At 52.1% G+C, this 14,703-nt stretch overlaps 1 protein-coding gene across 1 annotated transcript in view; it reads left to right on the top strand.

The window, feature by feature from the left end:
* CCBE1 (collagen and calcium binding EGF domains 1) overlaps nt 1-14,703 on the top strand; it is a 227,843-nt gene that overhangs the window by 198,271 nt on the left and 14,869 nt on the right. Inside the window, exons 4-6 of the mRNA XM_027525909.1 lie at nt 656-790; nt 3,148-3,300; nt 14,344-14,450. Of these exons, the coding sequence (XP_027381710.1) occupies nt 656-790; nt 3,148-3,300; nt 14,344-14,450 (395 nt within the window). The remainder of the gene's footprint in view (nt 1-655; nt 791-3,147; nt 3,301-14,343; nt 14,451-14,703) is intronic.

Genomic DNA, 14,703 nt, shown 5'->3' with positions numbered 1-14,703 from the left:
CAGAGGATGAATTTTGTGCTACGTGAATTATATTTTAAGAAAGCTGTTCAATTAGAAAAGAAAAAGGGGAAGGCAACAAAAGAGAAATAAAACAACTCTTGACCATAGTGGAAATTCTCAGATCAATTTTTAGCAAGAATAAACTTGAAAAAAAGTTTTTAAATAAACATGAAACTTTAATATCTATATATTGACCTTTTTAAAGTTATATGTGTCCAAGTACCCAAAGGAAAATCTCCTTTTACCCCAGGACCTGTGTATTTAGATTTGAAGATCTTTGAGCTAGAGGAATGTGAGGTTACTTTTATGTAGTAAGCACATTCTACATAGATTGTGCCAATCACTAAGCTATTACAGTTTGTAATGATGCTCTTATAGAAAAAAATAATAACGGCGAGGTGATGCAGGGGAAAATCGCAAGTGATATTTTCCTTGAACCTTTGAGATGCTGAACTCTTGGTTACCCATTGCAGCGCTGCTGGAAGGTTCCTTGTAACCTGAAGAATTCATTCCCTCTGCATGTAGCAGGTCACATCACTGTTCACCCTGAGCTGAGAGTTTGCTGGAAAGTCTGTTCCCAGCCATGGCTGGGTGGCCCCTGCCTCCGCCTAGCAAGTGACTGTGGTTGATGTGAGCTCACACTCTTCTCTTTCAGATTATGATGTGTGTGCCGAGGCTCCCTGTGAACAGCAGTGCACAGACAACTTTGGCCGAGTGCTGTGTACATGTTACCCAGGATACCGCTATGACCGGGAGAGGCACCGGAGACGGGAGAAGCCGTACTGCCTGGGTGCGTGTTACTTCGCAGCTCCGAGGACGTGCCTTTTTCTGGTGATCCTACTGGACATTCTTCGTCAGTGGGGACCCCAGGGGCCACTTTGATCCCTCCTGTTACATCCTGGTACTTGTTGGATGGAGTTAGGGGGGTACTTACATCCTGCTGCTTGTTGGATGGAGTTGGCGGGGTACTTACATCCTGGTGCTTGTTGGATGGAGTTGGGGGGGTACTTACATCCTGCTGCTTGTTGGATGGAGTTGGGGGGGTACTTACATCCTGGTACGTGTTGGATGGAGTTGCGGTGGTACTGTTCTAGGGGTCACTGTCTCTACCATGATTATGAAAACTGAGGGATCCTTGAGGGATGGGGTACCACTCAGATCCTCACTGGCAGTGAGATGTAAGAACACAAGAAGGAGAATATTATCAAATGAAAACTAGAATAAGGTTAACAAAAGAATATTAGTGAGCAGAAATGGGAAAATGCAGAATGAGTGAAACAAGAAGCAGCCTCTCTCAGAGGACAACCGGCAAGAGAGACTGGGGAAGAGGAGGGGTCCGTACGGCAGGCAGGCTGGAGGTGGGCCGGGGGGAGCTGAAGCCTGCCCGGGCCCACTGGACAAAGCCAGCACATCCGTCCCCACCGGCTCGCTCCTGCCACCCTCTCTCACTGGCCTTCCCAGCCCTGTTCTCCTTGGGTGTCTGAGGCGGGTTCATGGTCCTCCGTCCCTGGAGCTGCTTGTATCTTAGTGTGGTCCTTCCATGGCTAAACTGTCTCAGAAACACCCGGGCTTATTGCTTTAAAAAAAAAAAAAAAAGTTTCCTAGTCTCCCCTCAGCTCCCGAGAGTAGATGCAGAAATCTGCAAATGCACAGTGAAGTTTGCGTTTCAGCTCGAAGATGCACGGGGGACACAGAAGGGAGATCGGAGTGGAAAATCTAAAGCAGCCCCTTCTCTGCCCCAGTTGGGGAGGGGGGCTCTGGAGAGCCTCATTTTAAGAAATGTTCCAGATAGTAGGTCTCCTGGCCTCTTCCCTGCAGCACTGGGATGGCACCTCCCACTGACCAGGAATGGAGTGGAAACCACCCAGCAAAGAAAGGGGGACCCGTGGGCTCTCCTCTGGAGGGCGAGGTACCCCCGTCAGTCAGCATCTGAGGTCCCAGGTGTCATGTCTGATTCCAGTTGCGGTGGCTCCAGTACCCAGTTCTTTTCACCTGGGGCCAGCAGCACTGGCCTGCGGCTAAGAGTTCCACCTCTTTCTCTCCCCTGGCAACCTTGTCCTCCCTGCTGCGGACAGTAGAGGCAGCCTCGTCCTTGGGCTCAGGGCACATGGACAGAGGCAGTCACCCTAGTAACTGCAGAGGAGGCGTTGGCTGTGACATCTCAGTCCTCAGGTGACACAGCATGAACTGCCATGTGGGGAGCACCCAGGCAACCACGTGCCCCTCGTGGGCACACAGGGTCTGCCAGAGGTGGGTCCCGGGCAGCTGGTCCACGGCGTGGCTGGGTCGCTGCTGGCATTCTGGAGCACGGGGCGGGGCCTTCTCCTCTGGACGCGTGTGCACAGTCTGGGGCTCTGCGTCCTGGCCCCCGCCCGGTGTCCACAGACAATGAGCAGGAGATGGGGTCTGGGCCTCCCTCTCTCCTCCTGCGGGGAGACGGTATGGTTTCCACCAGTTCAGTAGGGGAGCAGGTCTGAGACCTACACGGTTCATGTGGACTCTCGCCAGCTCCTTGTTTGATGGTGTCATGGCTCATTTCTGCCTCATAGGAGGGGTCTGTTTGGGTCATCGATGGGGCCGAACTTTTCTGGGAAAACTCTGTCCATTAGACCCACTGTGACTATTTTCCTTTATGAGAAGCAGTTCTAACTGGGTAGGAGCCAGTGACCTTAGGTCACCACCACGCTGTTAGGAGCCTGTGGTCAGAAATGGATCGTAAAAACCCTCTGCACACTACGGTCTTGGTAGGAAGTGATTTCTATGAAAGTGGTTTTCCAAAACATGTTGCCATCCGTTACCTCATTTCCTCTTCCAAGGAGCCCTGCAGAGTGTTTAGGGCAGACTTCACTGCCGAGTCCTCCAGTGAGACCTTCAGAGTGTAGTGCTGCCTGCCCCGAGGCACGTGACCTGGTAGCGCCATAGCCCCACACAGGAAGCCCATCAACCATCCGTTTGTTACCATGGTGACCTTGCCGGAAGTGCTCTTGTCTGGTTGGCCTGCGTCTCTAGCTTCCCGCATTCTCCCGTGCTCTGGCGACAGAGGTCTGGCAGAGTGGCCTTTGCCGACATTAGCAGAGGGGCCAGGCCTCTTGTGTCAGAAGTGGTCTCTTTGAGACTGAGCGTTCTCTGCATTTGGTTCAAACCCAGATATCGATGAATGCGCCACGAGCAACGAGACGCTGTGCGCGCACATCTGCGTCAACACCGTGGGCAGCTACCGCTGTGAGTGCCGGGAGGGCTACGTCCAAGAGGAAGACGGCAGGACGTGCACCAAGGAAGACAAGTACCCCAATGACACTGGTGAGTAGGCGAGAGGGGCACCCCGTAGTGGTGGGCGGGCGTGGACGGAGGATGGATGGATAGGTGGATGGGTGGACGGGTGGATGGATGGACGGAAGGATGGATGATGGGTGGACGGACGGACGGGTGGGTGGATGGACGGAAGAGTGGATGATGGACGGACGGACGGACGGGTGGGTGGATGGATGGATGGACAGGTGGATGGGTGGACAGGTGGATGGGTGGACAGGTGGGTGGGTGGGTGGGTGGATGGATGGATGGATGGGTGCATGGAGGAATGGATGATGGATGGACGGACGGACGGGTGGATGGATGGATGGACAGGTGGATGGATGGATGGGTGGATGGAGGGATGGATGATGGATGGACGGACGGACGGGTGGATGGATGGATGGATGGACGGACGGACGGACGGACGGGTGGATGGATGGATGGACGGATGGATGGGTGGATGGGTGGGTGGGTGGATGGATGGATGGAAGGATGGATGGATGGACGGACGGACAGACGGGTGGGTGGATGGGTGGATGGACGGACGGACAGACGGGTGGGTGGATGGATGGATGGACGGAGGGATGGATGGATGGATGGACAAATGGACGGATGGACGGACGGGTGGATGGATGGATGGACGGATGGACGGATGGATGGACAGGTGGATGGATGGATGGATGGATGGACGGATGGACGGACGGGTGGGTGGATGGATGGATGGACAGATGGATGGATGGACAGGTGGATGGGTGGGTGGGGGGGTAGATGGATGGATGGACAGATGGATGGATGGACAGATGGATGGATGGAGGGATGGATGGATAGATGGATGGATAGGTGGGTGGGTGGATGGGCAGGCAGGCACTTGGGAACCCACAAGTTTCCTCCGGAAGCTACAGACAGGACATGGCATGTGTGTGAATAGCAGGTGGGATCTGGGTGAGAGAAAGAACAGAAGGGCACACCCCTGGGGACCCAGTGAACCGCGGTGCCTGTTGGCCACAAGGCTCACGAGCTGCTCGTGAACCGGGAGAAGCTCAGCACCCAGCACAGAGGGGGCGTGCTCATGGACATATGGGCAGGACTCAGGGACCAGCTAAGACCAAACCAGGAGGGACAGCGATGAGGCCAGATGCACTGGGTTCCCCCAAGGAAAACGAACGGGCTGAATAAAAACACGAAACGCTTCTGGGTGAGGCAGCAGTCCACCTCGGTGCCGCCGAAAGCAGAGCCTGGGGCCCCATGCCTGCGCGTGAGCCGTTACTTGGTTCACGATCAGGTGAAAAACAGAAATGGAGAGCATGGAGAACCGTTTTCTAGTTGTTCATTTTTATTGCCTTTAGTATGCCCAGTGGAGGCCTTTTAGGCGCTGACCTTTCTTCAGAGAGTTTGAGCAACTCATTTGTATTCTTTTGACTGGATTCAGCTGAGACGTCTGATGGCTTAGGGATGTGATCCACCTGAGTGTCGGTCACTGCCTTCTGTAAGCGGTGGGGGAGGCCTTTCAGGACCGTATCCAACCCCGGTAGGCCCCGAAGCTGCTGGCATCTCCCTGAGCTCAGGGCCCAGCTTCGCCCCCTCAGGAGGGGAGAGAGGCAGGAACACTTCTCTCTTTGGAGAGATCAGCTGGACCTGGGCAGTCTCCAGACGGGGAGGGGGCTCCTAGGGCAAATGATCTGATCCAAGAACTGCAGGGAGAGGAAGGGACCGGGGCTGCTGGGAGCTCAGCAGGTAGTGCTTCTCCCATGTAACCTGATATTCTAAAAAGGGTGGACACTGTGGCCATCAGCCAGGGACAGCCAACAGCTGGGGACCAGCTGCGGGGCACAGAAAAACTACAAAGCCAACCCTGAGAGCAGCTGGGGTGAGTCATGAACAAGCCGCCGTCTATCAGGAATAACGTGAAATGTCTGCATGCAGTCAGCGCAGGGGTGGGCAATGGGGATGGTTGGACTCGATCAGAGGGCTCAGTGTGACGCTTTCTAAAGCCTGAAACACGGGGGGCCAAGGTGCCCAGAGGTGCGGAAAAGCAGGGGCTCACAGTCTTTTGAGCATCAGGGTTGAGAAAAGATTTTTGCCCCCACAAAGAATCTGCCTGCAATGCGGAAGACCTGGGTTCAGTCCCTGGGTTTGGAAGATCCCCTGGAGAAGGGAAAGGCTACCCACTCCAGTATTCTGGCCTGGAGAATCCCATGGACTCTATAGTCCATGGAGTCGCAAAGAGTCGGACACAACTGAGCAACTTTCACTTTACTTTACTTCCAGTGAATACTCAGGGTTGATTTCCTTTGGGGCTTCCCTGGTGGCTCAGATGGTAAAGCGTCTGCCTGCAATGCTGCAGACCCAGGTTCGATCCCTGAGTCAGGAAGATCCCCTGGAGAAGGAAATAGCAACCCACTCTAATATTCTTGCCTGGAGAATCCCATGGACAGAGGAGCCTGGTAGGCTACCGTCCATGGGGTCACAAAGAGTCGGACACGACTGAGCAACTTTACATACTTACTTACTTTTTTAAAATTAGCACTTGGAATTAAAATCCTTTTTGTCCCATGGTGGAGAAGGTTTGGGGGAGGAGAATCGTCCACTTACCTCTTAGGTTATGTTCCTCATTGAAAGGAAGGATCTCACTGGAAAAAGAAAAAGTGAAACACGAGGTACACCTTGCCACTGGTGTTGTGTGTAGGCTGACCCGAGACTCAGCAAGAGGAAAGACGCTTTCTAAATGTTCGTCTTGGAAATGGATTTATAGCTGTGCTCCGAGCCAGGGAGCCCATGGGCTTGGGCTGTTGTTGTTCAGTCGCTAAGTCATGTCCCACTCTTTGCGACCCCATGGACTGCAGCACGCCAGGCCTCCATGTCCATCATCAACTCCCAGAGCCTGCTCAAACGCATGTCCATTGAGTCGATGATGCCATCCAACCATCTCATCCTCTCTCACCCCTTCTCCTCCCGCCTTCAATCTTTGCCAGCATCAGGGTCTTTTCCAGTGAGTTGGCTCTTTGCATCCAGTGGCCAAAGTATTGGAGCTTCAGTCCTTCCAGAGAGTATTCAGGGTTGAGGGGTCCTCAACCGGGTAACCCTGTTGTGTCTTTGTGTCCCATTTCTATTCAAATGAAGTCCTGTTTACCTGGGTGTAAGGGCAGCATTGAGCAACCCAGTCTAGAGAGAACCAGCAGAGCGGGCAGCGACAACCGCTGAGTGGGGTTAGAGGCTAAGGATCTCCAAACAGCAGGACCTGAGCCATCTGTGAGCACTGCCCAGCTGGGGGTGGGGGATGGGGTGGGGTAGCATGGTCTGCCCAGAGACCCGACCTTACCTAGCAGAGACTAGAGGCGTCGGATGGAATTTCCGGAGCCTAGGCAAGATTTTAGACTCTGAATCGACTTGTTCTTTGGTCTCGGGTGGCCTCCGCCTCTTGCACTAATTCTTAGCTTCCTTGTCCTCATCCCTCTAAAGCTACCCTGTCCAGGGATGGGTCTGAGCCAGAGGTGGTGACAGGCTGGACTGTGATGGGAGGCCCTCACCTCCAGCCTTGCTTGTGGGCAAGGTGGACTCTGAGAGGGGCTCAGCCCAAGGGCCAGGGGATGGGAAGGTCTCACTGCAGCTTTGAAATTAAGTCTCTTGTGCTGAATTGGTCCTGTGACCACACTCCTGTTTCCTTTCCTGAAAGATGTATTGCACTTTTTAAAAAATATGCAAACATACACGAAGTTTCGGTACAAGAGATCAAGAATTTAAGTGATGACCAGTCAGACTTCTAAAGCTGAGAATTCAATTAAAAAAAAAAATCGGGGAGGTCTTAAGTACTGATTGGTTTTGCACCTTCTCTACTGTTACTTTCATTTAAAGACTATTTTACCAACCATTTATTGCACCATTTTTCCACATTGTCTTCCATAGGGCTTTGTGGTCCTGGGAGATATCAATAAGCCTTTCTTTGTTTGAAAGGTTCTGTGTTCAGATGTTCAAGGAGAATGTATTTACTGCTTGCTTCTGCAGGATTCATGATATGAGTGTATTAAATGCCCAGATCTTGCCATTCAAGGAGTTCCCTGTAGCTCAGACAGTAAAGAATCCGCCTGCAATGCAGGAGACCCGGGTTCAGTCCCTGTGTTGGGAAAATCCCATGGAGGGAGAGCATGGCAACCCACTCCAGTATTCTTGCCTGGAGAATCCCATGGACAGAGGAACCTGGTGGGCTATATCCACAGTGTCACAAAGAGTCGGACATGACTGAGCGACTCACACACACGTGTGCCATTAAAAAATGTTAATTTTGATTAAACCTGTACTCCCCGAAATTATTTTCTGAAGACACACTCATAAGCATCTCACAAATGGCAGTGTCCTGAAAGATAGTTTGGAAAATTCTAACGTATTAGCATCAAAGAGCTGAGCCCTGGGGCCCAAAGTTGACAGGTCATCTGGTCGACTTTCAGGCAAGGATGCTGTCACCGCCAGGTGAAGCAGCCACAGTCCGAGGGTGGGCGGCGGGGAGCTGTGGGCTGCAGATCACGGGACCTCTCCTGGGTGAGAGCAGGCTGACGCTCGTCCGTCCCGCCCTGCAGAGAGGCAGTCATTCCTGCTCAGCGGACTGGGCCCGTCCGTTTCGTCAGGAAGAGCGGGCTCGTGGTGGAACAGCCCAGCTCCCTGCACAGCTGAGCCTGGGCTTTGAATGCTCTCTGTCCTCCCTCCTCTGCTTCCTCCAAGCATCACAGCTACAAAGGGCTGGACCGTTCCAGTTTTTAAAACTACCTGTGGTATCCCACTGCCTGCCCCCGGCAGCCGCATGCTGGAAGGATCTCTCCATATTTCATTTTCAGTGACTCGTCTCTACTGAATTCACCACATAGTCACAGAGGACTCATGGTTGGTTTTCATGTTTTACTGAGAAAAACGTTCTAATGCAGGTAACCAAGGACATCAAGGGTAGGAGCTGAGGGGAGTAATTCGTCCCCATGATTAAAATTATGGGAAAGGACGGGCACATTCTATGCCCTGAACGTTAGAATCATTACTTACACACTGGGCCCCTGAGGAGGTGGGAGCTTTGATGATTCAGGCAACAAGAAGTGAGTGTTCTGGATTCACCTCTTCAGCAGCTGTGATGCAGCGGCAAGTTCCCCTTGGCTTGGGAGTCAGGAGAGCTGGGAGTCAGAGCATCGGTAGTGTCTACCAGCTGGATGTCACTGCACAGGCAGCTCTCCCGACCTCAGTTTCCTCCTCTGTAGACACAAGGGGGTTGGGCTAGGTGAGCGCTGAAGACCCTTTTACCATCACAAATCTTTTTCACAATTTGATGTGATTTAGACAAAGATCCATATACTCAAAGCTATGGTTTTTCCAGTAGTCATGTACTGATGTGAGAGTTGGACTCAAAGAAGGCTGAGCACCACAGAATTGATGCTTTCAAACTGTGATGCTAGACAAGACTCTTGAGAGTCCCTTGGACTGCACGGAGATCCAACCAGTCCATCCTAAAGGATATCAGTCCTGAATATTCATTGGAAGGACTGATGCTGAAGCTGAAGCTCCACTACCCTGGCCACCTGATGTGAACAGCTGATTTGTTGGAAAAGACCCTGATGCTGGGAAGGATTGAGGGCAAGAGGAAAAGGGGACAACAGAGGATGAGACGGTTGGATGGCATCACTGACCCAATGGACATGAGTTCAAGCAAACTCCGGGAGCTAGTGAAGGACAGGGAAGCCTGGCATGGTGCAGTCCATGGGGATGAAAAGAGTTGGATACAACTGAGCGACTCAACAACAAAGTGTCAGTGGAAATAACTTAAGCCCTGCCAGCCCCATGAGTCCCTGAGCGGCTTTTGTTTCTTTGTGCTTTTATCTAAGTGAGTTCGAAAGGCATGCCTGGCCTCAGCACCTTCTAAACCCAGAAGTTTGTCCTATAGTGTCTAAAAGATGAAGAATTATCATCCAGATATTTAGGGGTAAGGAAAGTTAGGAGCCAGACCAGCCCCGCATGTGGGACGCCAGAGGCTGCTGCGCAGTTTCATCCGTTTGGGACTAATTCTTAAGCCCATATTTCATCACAGTCATTTTTCTTTTGAAGAAGAGATAATGATGGAGTGTAAACACGTGTGATCTAAATCCCTCTTCCAAAATCCACCCCCCTCCCCCCGCTTTTTCTTTAAACTTTGCGTTGTCTGCCATCTGTAATGTTAGAAGAGTTTTAAATCGACCACAGCCTCAGGTCATTCTTCAGGAAGTGCGTAGACAGCAGAAGGGCTGGCCTTCGAATGGCCTCTGCTCACGGCAGGGTGGTCGTGTGCCCACAAGCGTCAGGACACCAGCATCTGGCCAGTAGGCAGGAAGAGCACACTCCGCCAGTTTGATCTTTGTCTCTTTTCAAATATGCGTCTGGAGCCAGTGACGTCACCGCCAGGACATCTGTGGTCCCGATGCAGAGACAAGGACGTGCTGGCTCCATCGTAATTAGCTTGCTGGTCTCTCTTTTTCAACTTCTGTTTTGTTTTTGTTTTTTTTTCCTGATAAAGTGACCTTGACCCCCAACATCACTTATTACAGGGACAGCCAGGTGTTTCATATAACTTTCAGGCTCCACTAATCCATAGATCAGCCATTCTCAACCTGAGGAGCTTTCAAAGGCTGATACTGTTCCCTTTCTGTGACCCCCTTATGGGTGGGGTGCAATATGGTCTTCAGGAATTTTAAACAGCTCCCCACCACCACCCTAGATGGTTGCAATGTGCCACCAGAATTGACTACCCACCAGGCACAAATCTTCAGTCAACTTTTAAAACCATATGTGTTTGGTGACTCTGCCTGTATGAAACATGTTGAGACCATCCTTTAGTTTTTCCAAGTTTGTTAAATATTACTAATATGGTATCTCAGGAATTCTGTTTATAATGCTTGCGATGTACAGCTCCCCTCAACTTCAGTAAAAATTAGAGCTACACGCCCCCCTGTGGCTTGTCGATGATACTGCACCTTTGAAATCTGAAGGCGTTGGAACAGGGTAAGGGATGGCTCTCTTAATGTGGTCGTGGTCACACGCATGACCCCATCATTAATGGAGAGTCAGAGATGTCTACCCACATTTCTAAAAGAATTACTAATGTACCCTGCGTGGGATTTTCTTAGCTCCGCATCTTACTGTATCCTGCATTAGAATAGGATACATGAGCTCCGATTCAGGATAGATTGCATGTTCTGCATCTGCACACACCATTATCTTCAGACCCTCTGGAAGCTCCTTCCAAAGGATGATGCAAAGAGCCTTCCCTTGATCTGTAATTTTGCAGGATTAATAAACGACGATAGCCAACCATGACAAGGATACTAACATTTCTTGGGTGCTTGCCGTTTACCAGGCACTGCTCTGGTGTCTTACAGGAGTCGTCTCAGTGCCTCGTGGCACCCACAGGTGACGGCTGTTTTACCGATCCAGGAAGGGATGGTCGCAGAAGCTGTGACTTAGAGTCAGCGGCAGGATTCGAGCCCTGATAAGCCTCCACTCCTTACTCTGCTCCTCTGTGACTGTGGGAGCTTCCAGAGGCTTTGGGACAAAGTTGCCCTTGTTCTCTGAGTTTTGATAACTCCAAAGAGGGACAGGGAACAGGCCAGGGATTTCCAGGTGAGCCGTCGTTCGGCAGAGCTGTTTCCCTGCAGCGGTGATGCTGAACTCACAGGTGCTTCAGAGTCACTTGGAGACTTGGATGGAAAGTCTCCACCACCAGGCCACACTCCCAGGATCCGGGCTCCCTCGGAACCCATATGCTGCTGCTGTCGCTGGCCTAGTGGTCACACGTGAGCCCACCTGGCAGGCTGCCCTCGGTGTCCTGGGCAGAACCCCCAGGAGCGCCCACCACAGACCCTGTAAGTGCTTGCCCTCTGCACACATCTTCCTGGGAAACCTAACCCAGATGGCAGCCCTTCTGTGCATCTTACTTTCCTCATCTGTAAAGGAGGTTGAACTAAAGATGCATCAATTCTAACATTCCACGATCTGAATGAAATAGCGTCCAGAGCCTGGTAAAGAGGTTTATTATTGAGAAAATATCAAGTGGCCTTAATCACACCAATACTCGATAAGTTTAGCTGAGTGTATAAAAACAGAAATGGACAGATGGGCTTTTAACCCTTGTTTGTGATGGGCCGGTTCTGCCAGCAGGGCTGGTTCCTTAAAAGGAAGGTTGATCTCAAATTGTTGAACAGGTATCCTCATTTATTTTACACTGTCGGCACCTCATATGGGGCTTGGTAAATAGCAGATTTTCCATAACTGATGAGAGAGAGATGGATGGATGGATGGATGCACAGATAAACGGATGAGAGGTAAGTGAGCGGGGAGATGGGATGGATGAGACTGATAGATGTGTTATCGGATGGGACAGCATATACTGACCAGTAGATGGGTTGAAAGGGATGAATGCTCACTTGGGAGACCTGGATGTCCTCCAGCTGCCCTAAACCTAACAAACCTGGGCTTCCTGTGCACAAGTCCACCATCCTTTGGCATCGGCACAACCAAAGGTGGGTAAGGCTTCAGTCCTTTACCACCAAGCGTCTTCTTGCATGAAAATTCCATCCCATCCTTATTATGCTGGAGATGGATCTAAACTAGTTCTCCTCCACGTTCAAGCTATGTGTGTTCAAGCTCCATAGGCAAGTGGACTTGTAAATGGTACAGTAAAAGGCAACAAAGAGTCTAAAGGGAAGTGCCTGATTTGGGCTCAGAGTCAGGAAATCTCAGTTCTAAACCCAAATCAGTTAATGACTTGCTGGATAACTTTCCTGACATCACCAAACCTTAGTTTTCCCTCATTCTGTTGTTCGTGTTAATCCCAGAATCCTTGCCAGTTTTATCAGGCAAAGGGAATTCAGAAGAGCTTGGTGGGCCTGAAGCCTCTGCCAGACACCCTCTCCTGTCTACTGGAACCCAGCCTTGTGCCAAGGATTTAATAGGCGTCACCCCAGTTCATCCTCACAATAGGCCTGGGTCATAGGAATTCCAGTATCATGGTTGAAGAAATTTGGGCTCATAGTGGTGAGATCACTTCCTTGAGGTCCCCGAGCTAGTGACGGCACTGGGGTGTGCAACCCTATGCTGACTGAGGAGGTCGTGCCCTTAACCGGCATTTCACCAGCTCCACTTCACCTCCTCCAGGTGAAGACTTTTTCACAGCTCGTCGTGACACAGCTGTGACGTGAATGGAACCAGTCTCCCGCGGGTATCAACTGAGTGGGGGCGGGGGAAGCTCCTGGTGGGACGGAATGAGCCTAGAAGACGGGGATGAGCAAGCAGCCTGGTTATATCGCACACACAAAGGATTTAGAAAGAGGCTGCCTTGGTAAAGAACCCACCTGCAATGCAGGAGACCCCAGGTTCAATCCCTGGGTTGGGAAGATCCGCTGGAGAAGGGATAGGCTACCCACTGCAGTATTCTTGGGCTTCCCTTGGTGGCTCAGCTGGTAAAGAATCCGCCTGCAGTGCGGGAGACCTGGATTCGACATCCCTGGGTTAGGAAGATCCCCTGGAGAAGGCAAAGGCTGCCCACTCCAGTATTCTGGCCTGGAGAATTCCGTGGACTGTATGGGGTCGCAAAGAGACACTACTGCGCGACTTTCACTCTGTTGCCTTTATCCCAGAGGTTCAAGTGCTTCACCCAGTCAATGCTGAGACAGAGCTTCAGGCTGTGTATTCAGGCATCATGGTGTTGCTTACGGCCACTCAGCAAGACTGAGAGCCGCTTCCCCCGCCTCTGCCTGCTGGCTTAAGAAGTGGGTTCCCAGCGTGTGTCCTCTAAGCCTCAGGCCTCCCACGCAGCACGGGGGGTGCATTTGGCCAATGAGCTCTGAACATGCTCTACCTTCCACCCTGCGCTGCTGCTGTGGGTCTGAGAACTCAGCTGCCAAGTTGCCCTCAGGCATCCTCCCCTCCCAGAGAGTGTCTCCCAGACGAGCTGTCTCGGTTGTGGAGGCTAAGTGTCTGGGATCACGGTGTCTGTGGGGTTGCACCCTTATGAGGGCTCTGATGGAGAATGTTCCAGGTCTCTCTTCCAGCTACTGGTGGGTTTCCAGAAGTTTTTTTCCCAGAAGGAAAGGGCTTTATTTTTATATCTTACCATAGCTTTACAAGCAAGTTTTGTTTTTTCTTTGGTTGGAGTATAGTTTGGGTTTCCTAGGTGGCACTAGAATAAGGAACTCTCTTGCCAACGCAGGAGATGTAAGAGACGCGAGTTCGATCCCTGATTTGGGAAGATCCCCTGGAGGAGGGCATGGCTACCCACTCCAGTATTCTTGCCTGGAGAATCCTCATGGACAGCAAAGCCTGGTGGGCTACAGTCCACAAGATTGCAAAGAGTCAGAGACGACTGAGTGACCAAGCCACACAGCATGAAGGCTGTGTAGATACTGGGTCGTGTCGCTGTTTGGCATTTCCTTAGAGAAACGTGATTTTTCAGAAAGCACGGCACTCCCGTGCTCTGTGGGACAGCACTGGGACCTGCCCGGGGCCTGTCTCGTTTGGCCCTGGATTGGCATGCCCAGGGCGCCTGGCACTTCTTCCACTGATGTTCCTTCTCAGAGTCCAGCCCTGGTCTGGGGCGCCGCCTAGCCTGGCTGCGCTCTCTTTGAACAGCTGGATCATCAGAAGTGATCCAGTCCAGCTTTGTGAGCACTGCCCTGAGTCCTGTCGCCTGGGCTTGGGGGATGATTTATGGCTTGTGAGTATCAGCCCTTAGAGGGACTGTAAGTCGTGTTGGGTTGCTAGAGCCTGCCTCGTGGTGAAAGGGCCACGGCTCACTTTTTCGCACGTGGAAGAGGAAGGTGCTAGGGTGACTAAGTGGAAACAGCTGAACCTAGAGTGTGAGGGGGTCCCCTCTGCTGACCCCGTGACCCAGGCATGCCGTCGGCGACCCAAGAGCTATAAAATCACCCGCCTCCATCCCTTGCGGATTTTGGCATCAGCCGGCCCACCTGGGACCACCCTGCCTGATGTGGTCTCCTGGGGGCTGGATGCCCGCAGCCTTGCAGGCAGACTCGAGTCCGTCTCTCCCCTCAGGGCGCGACGACGAGAAGGCGGAGAACGCGGTCCGAGCCGCCACCTGCTGTGCCACGTGCAAGGAGTTGCACCAGGTGAAGCAGACGGTGCTGCAGCTGAAGCAGAAGGTGCGTGGGGGCGCGTTAGAAACCATCGCGTGAGATAAAGGGAAGTGGGGGACGTCTGGAAGCAAGAAGGCAGTGTCCACCCATGGCTTGGTTGGATATTCCCTGAGATTGGTGCCAACTGGGTTTGTACTGGAACGCTTTGCCCAGCCACCCTCAGAGTTCAGTATAGTTCAACAGAACAACGAAGGCAGGGCGGTGGTGGTGGTGGTTCAGTCGCTCAGTTGTGTCCGACTCTTTGCAAACCCACAGACTG

Source organism: Bos indicus x Bos taurus, chromosome 24 (genome assembly GCF_003369695.1).
Source record: "Bos indicus x Bos taurus breed Angus x Brahman F1 hybrid chromosome 24, Bos_hybrid_MaternalHap_v2.0, whole genome shotgun sequence".
Taxonomy (NCBI): Eukaryota; Metazoa; Chordata; class Mammalia; order Artiodactyla; family Bovidae; genus Bos; species Bos indicus x Bos taurus.
This window is presented reverse-complemented; position numbering and strand designations above follow the sequence as displayed.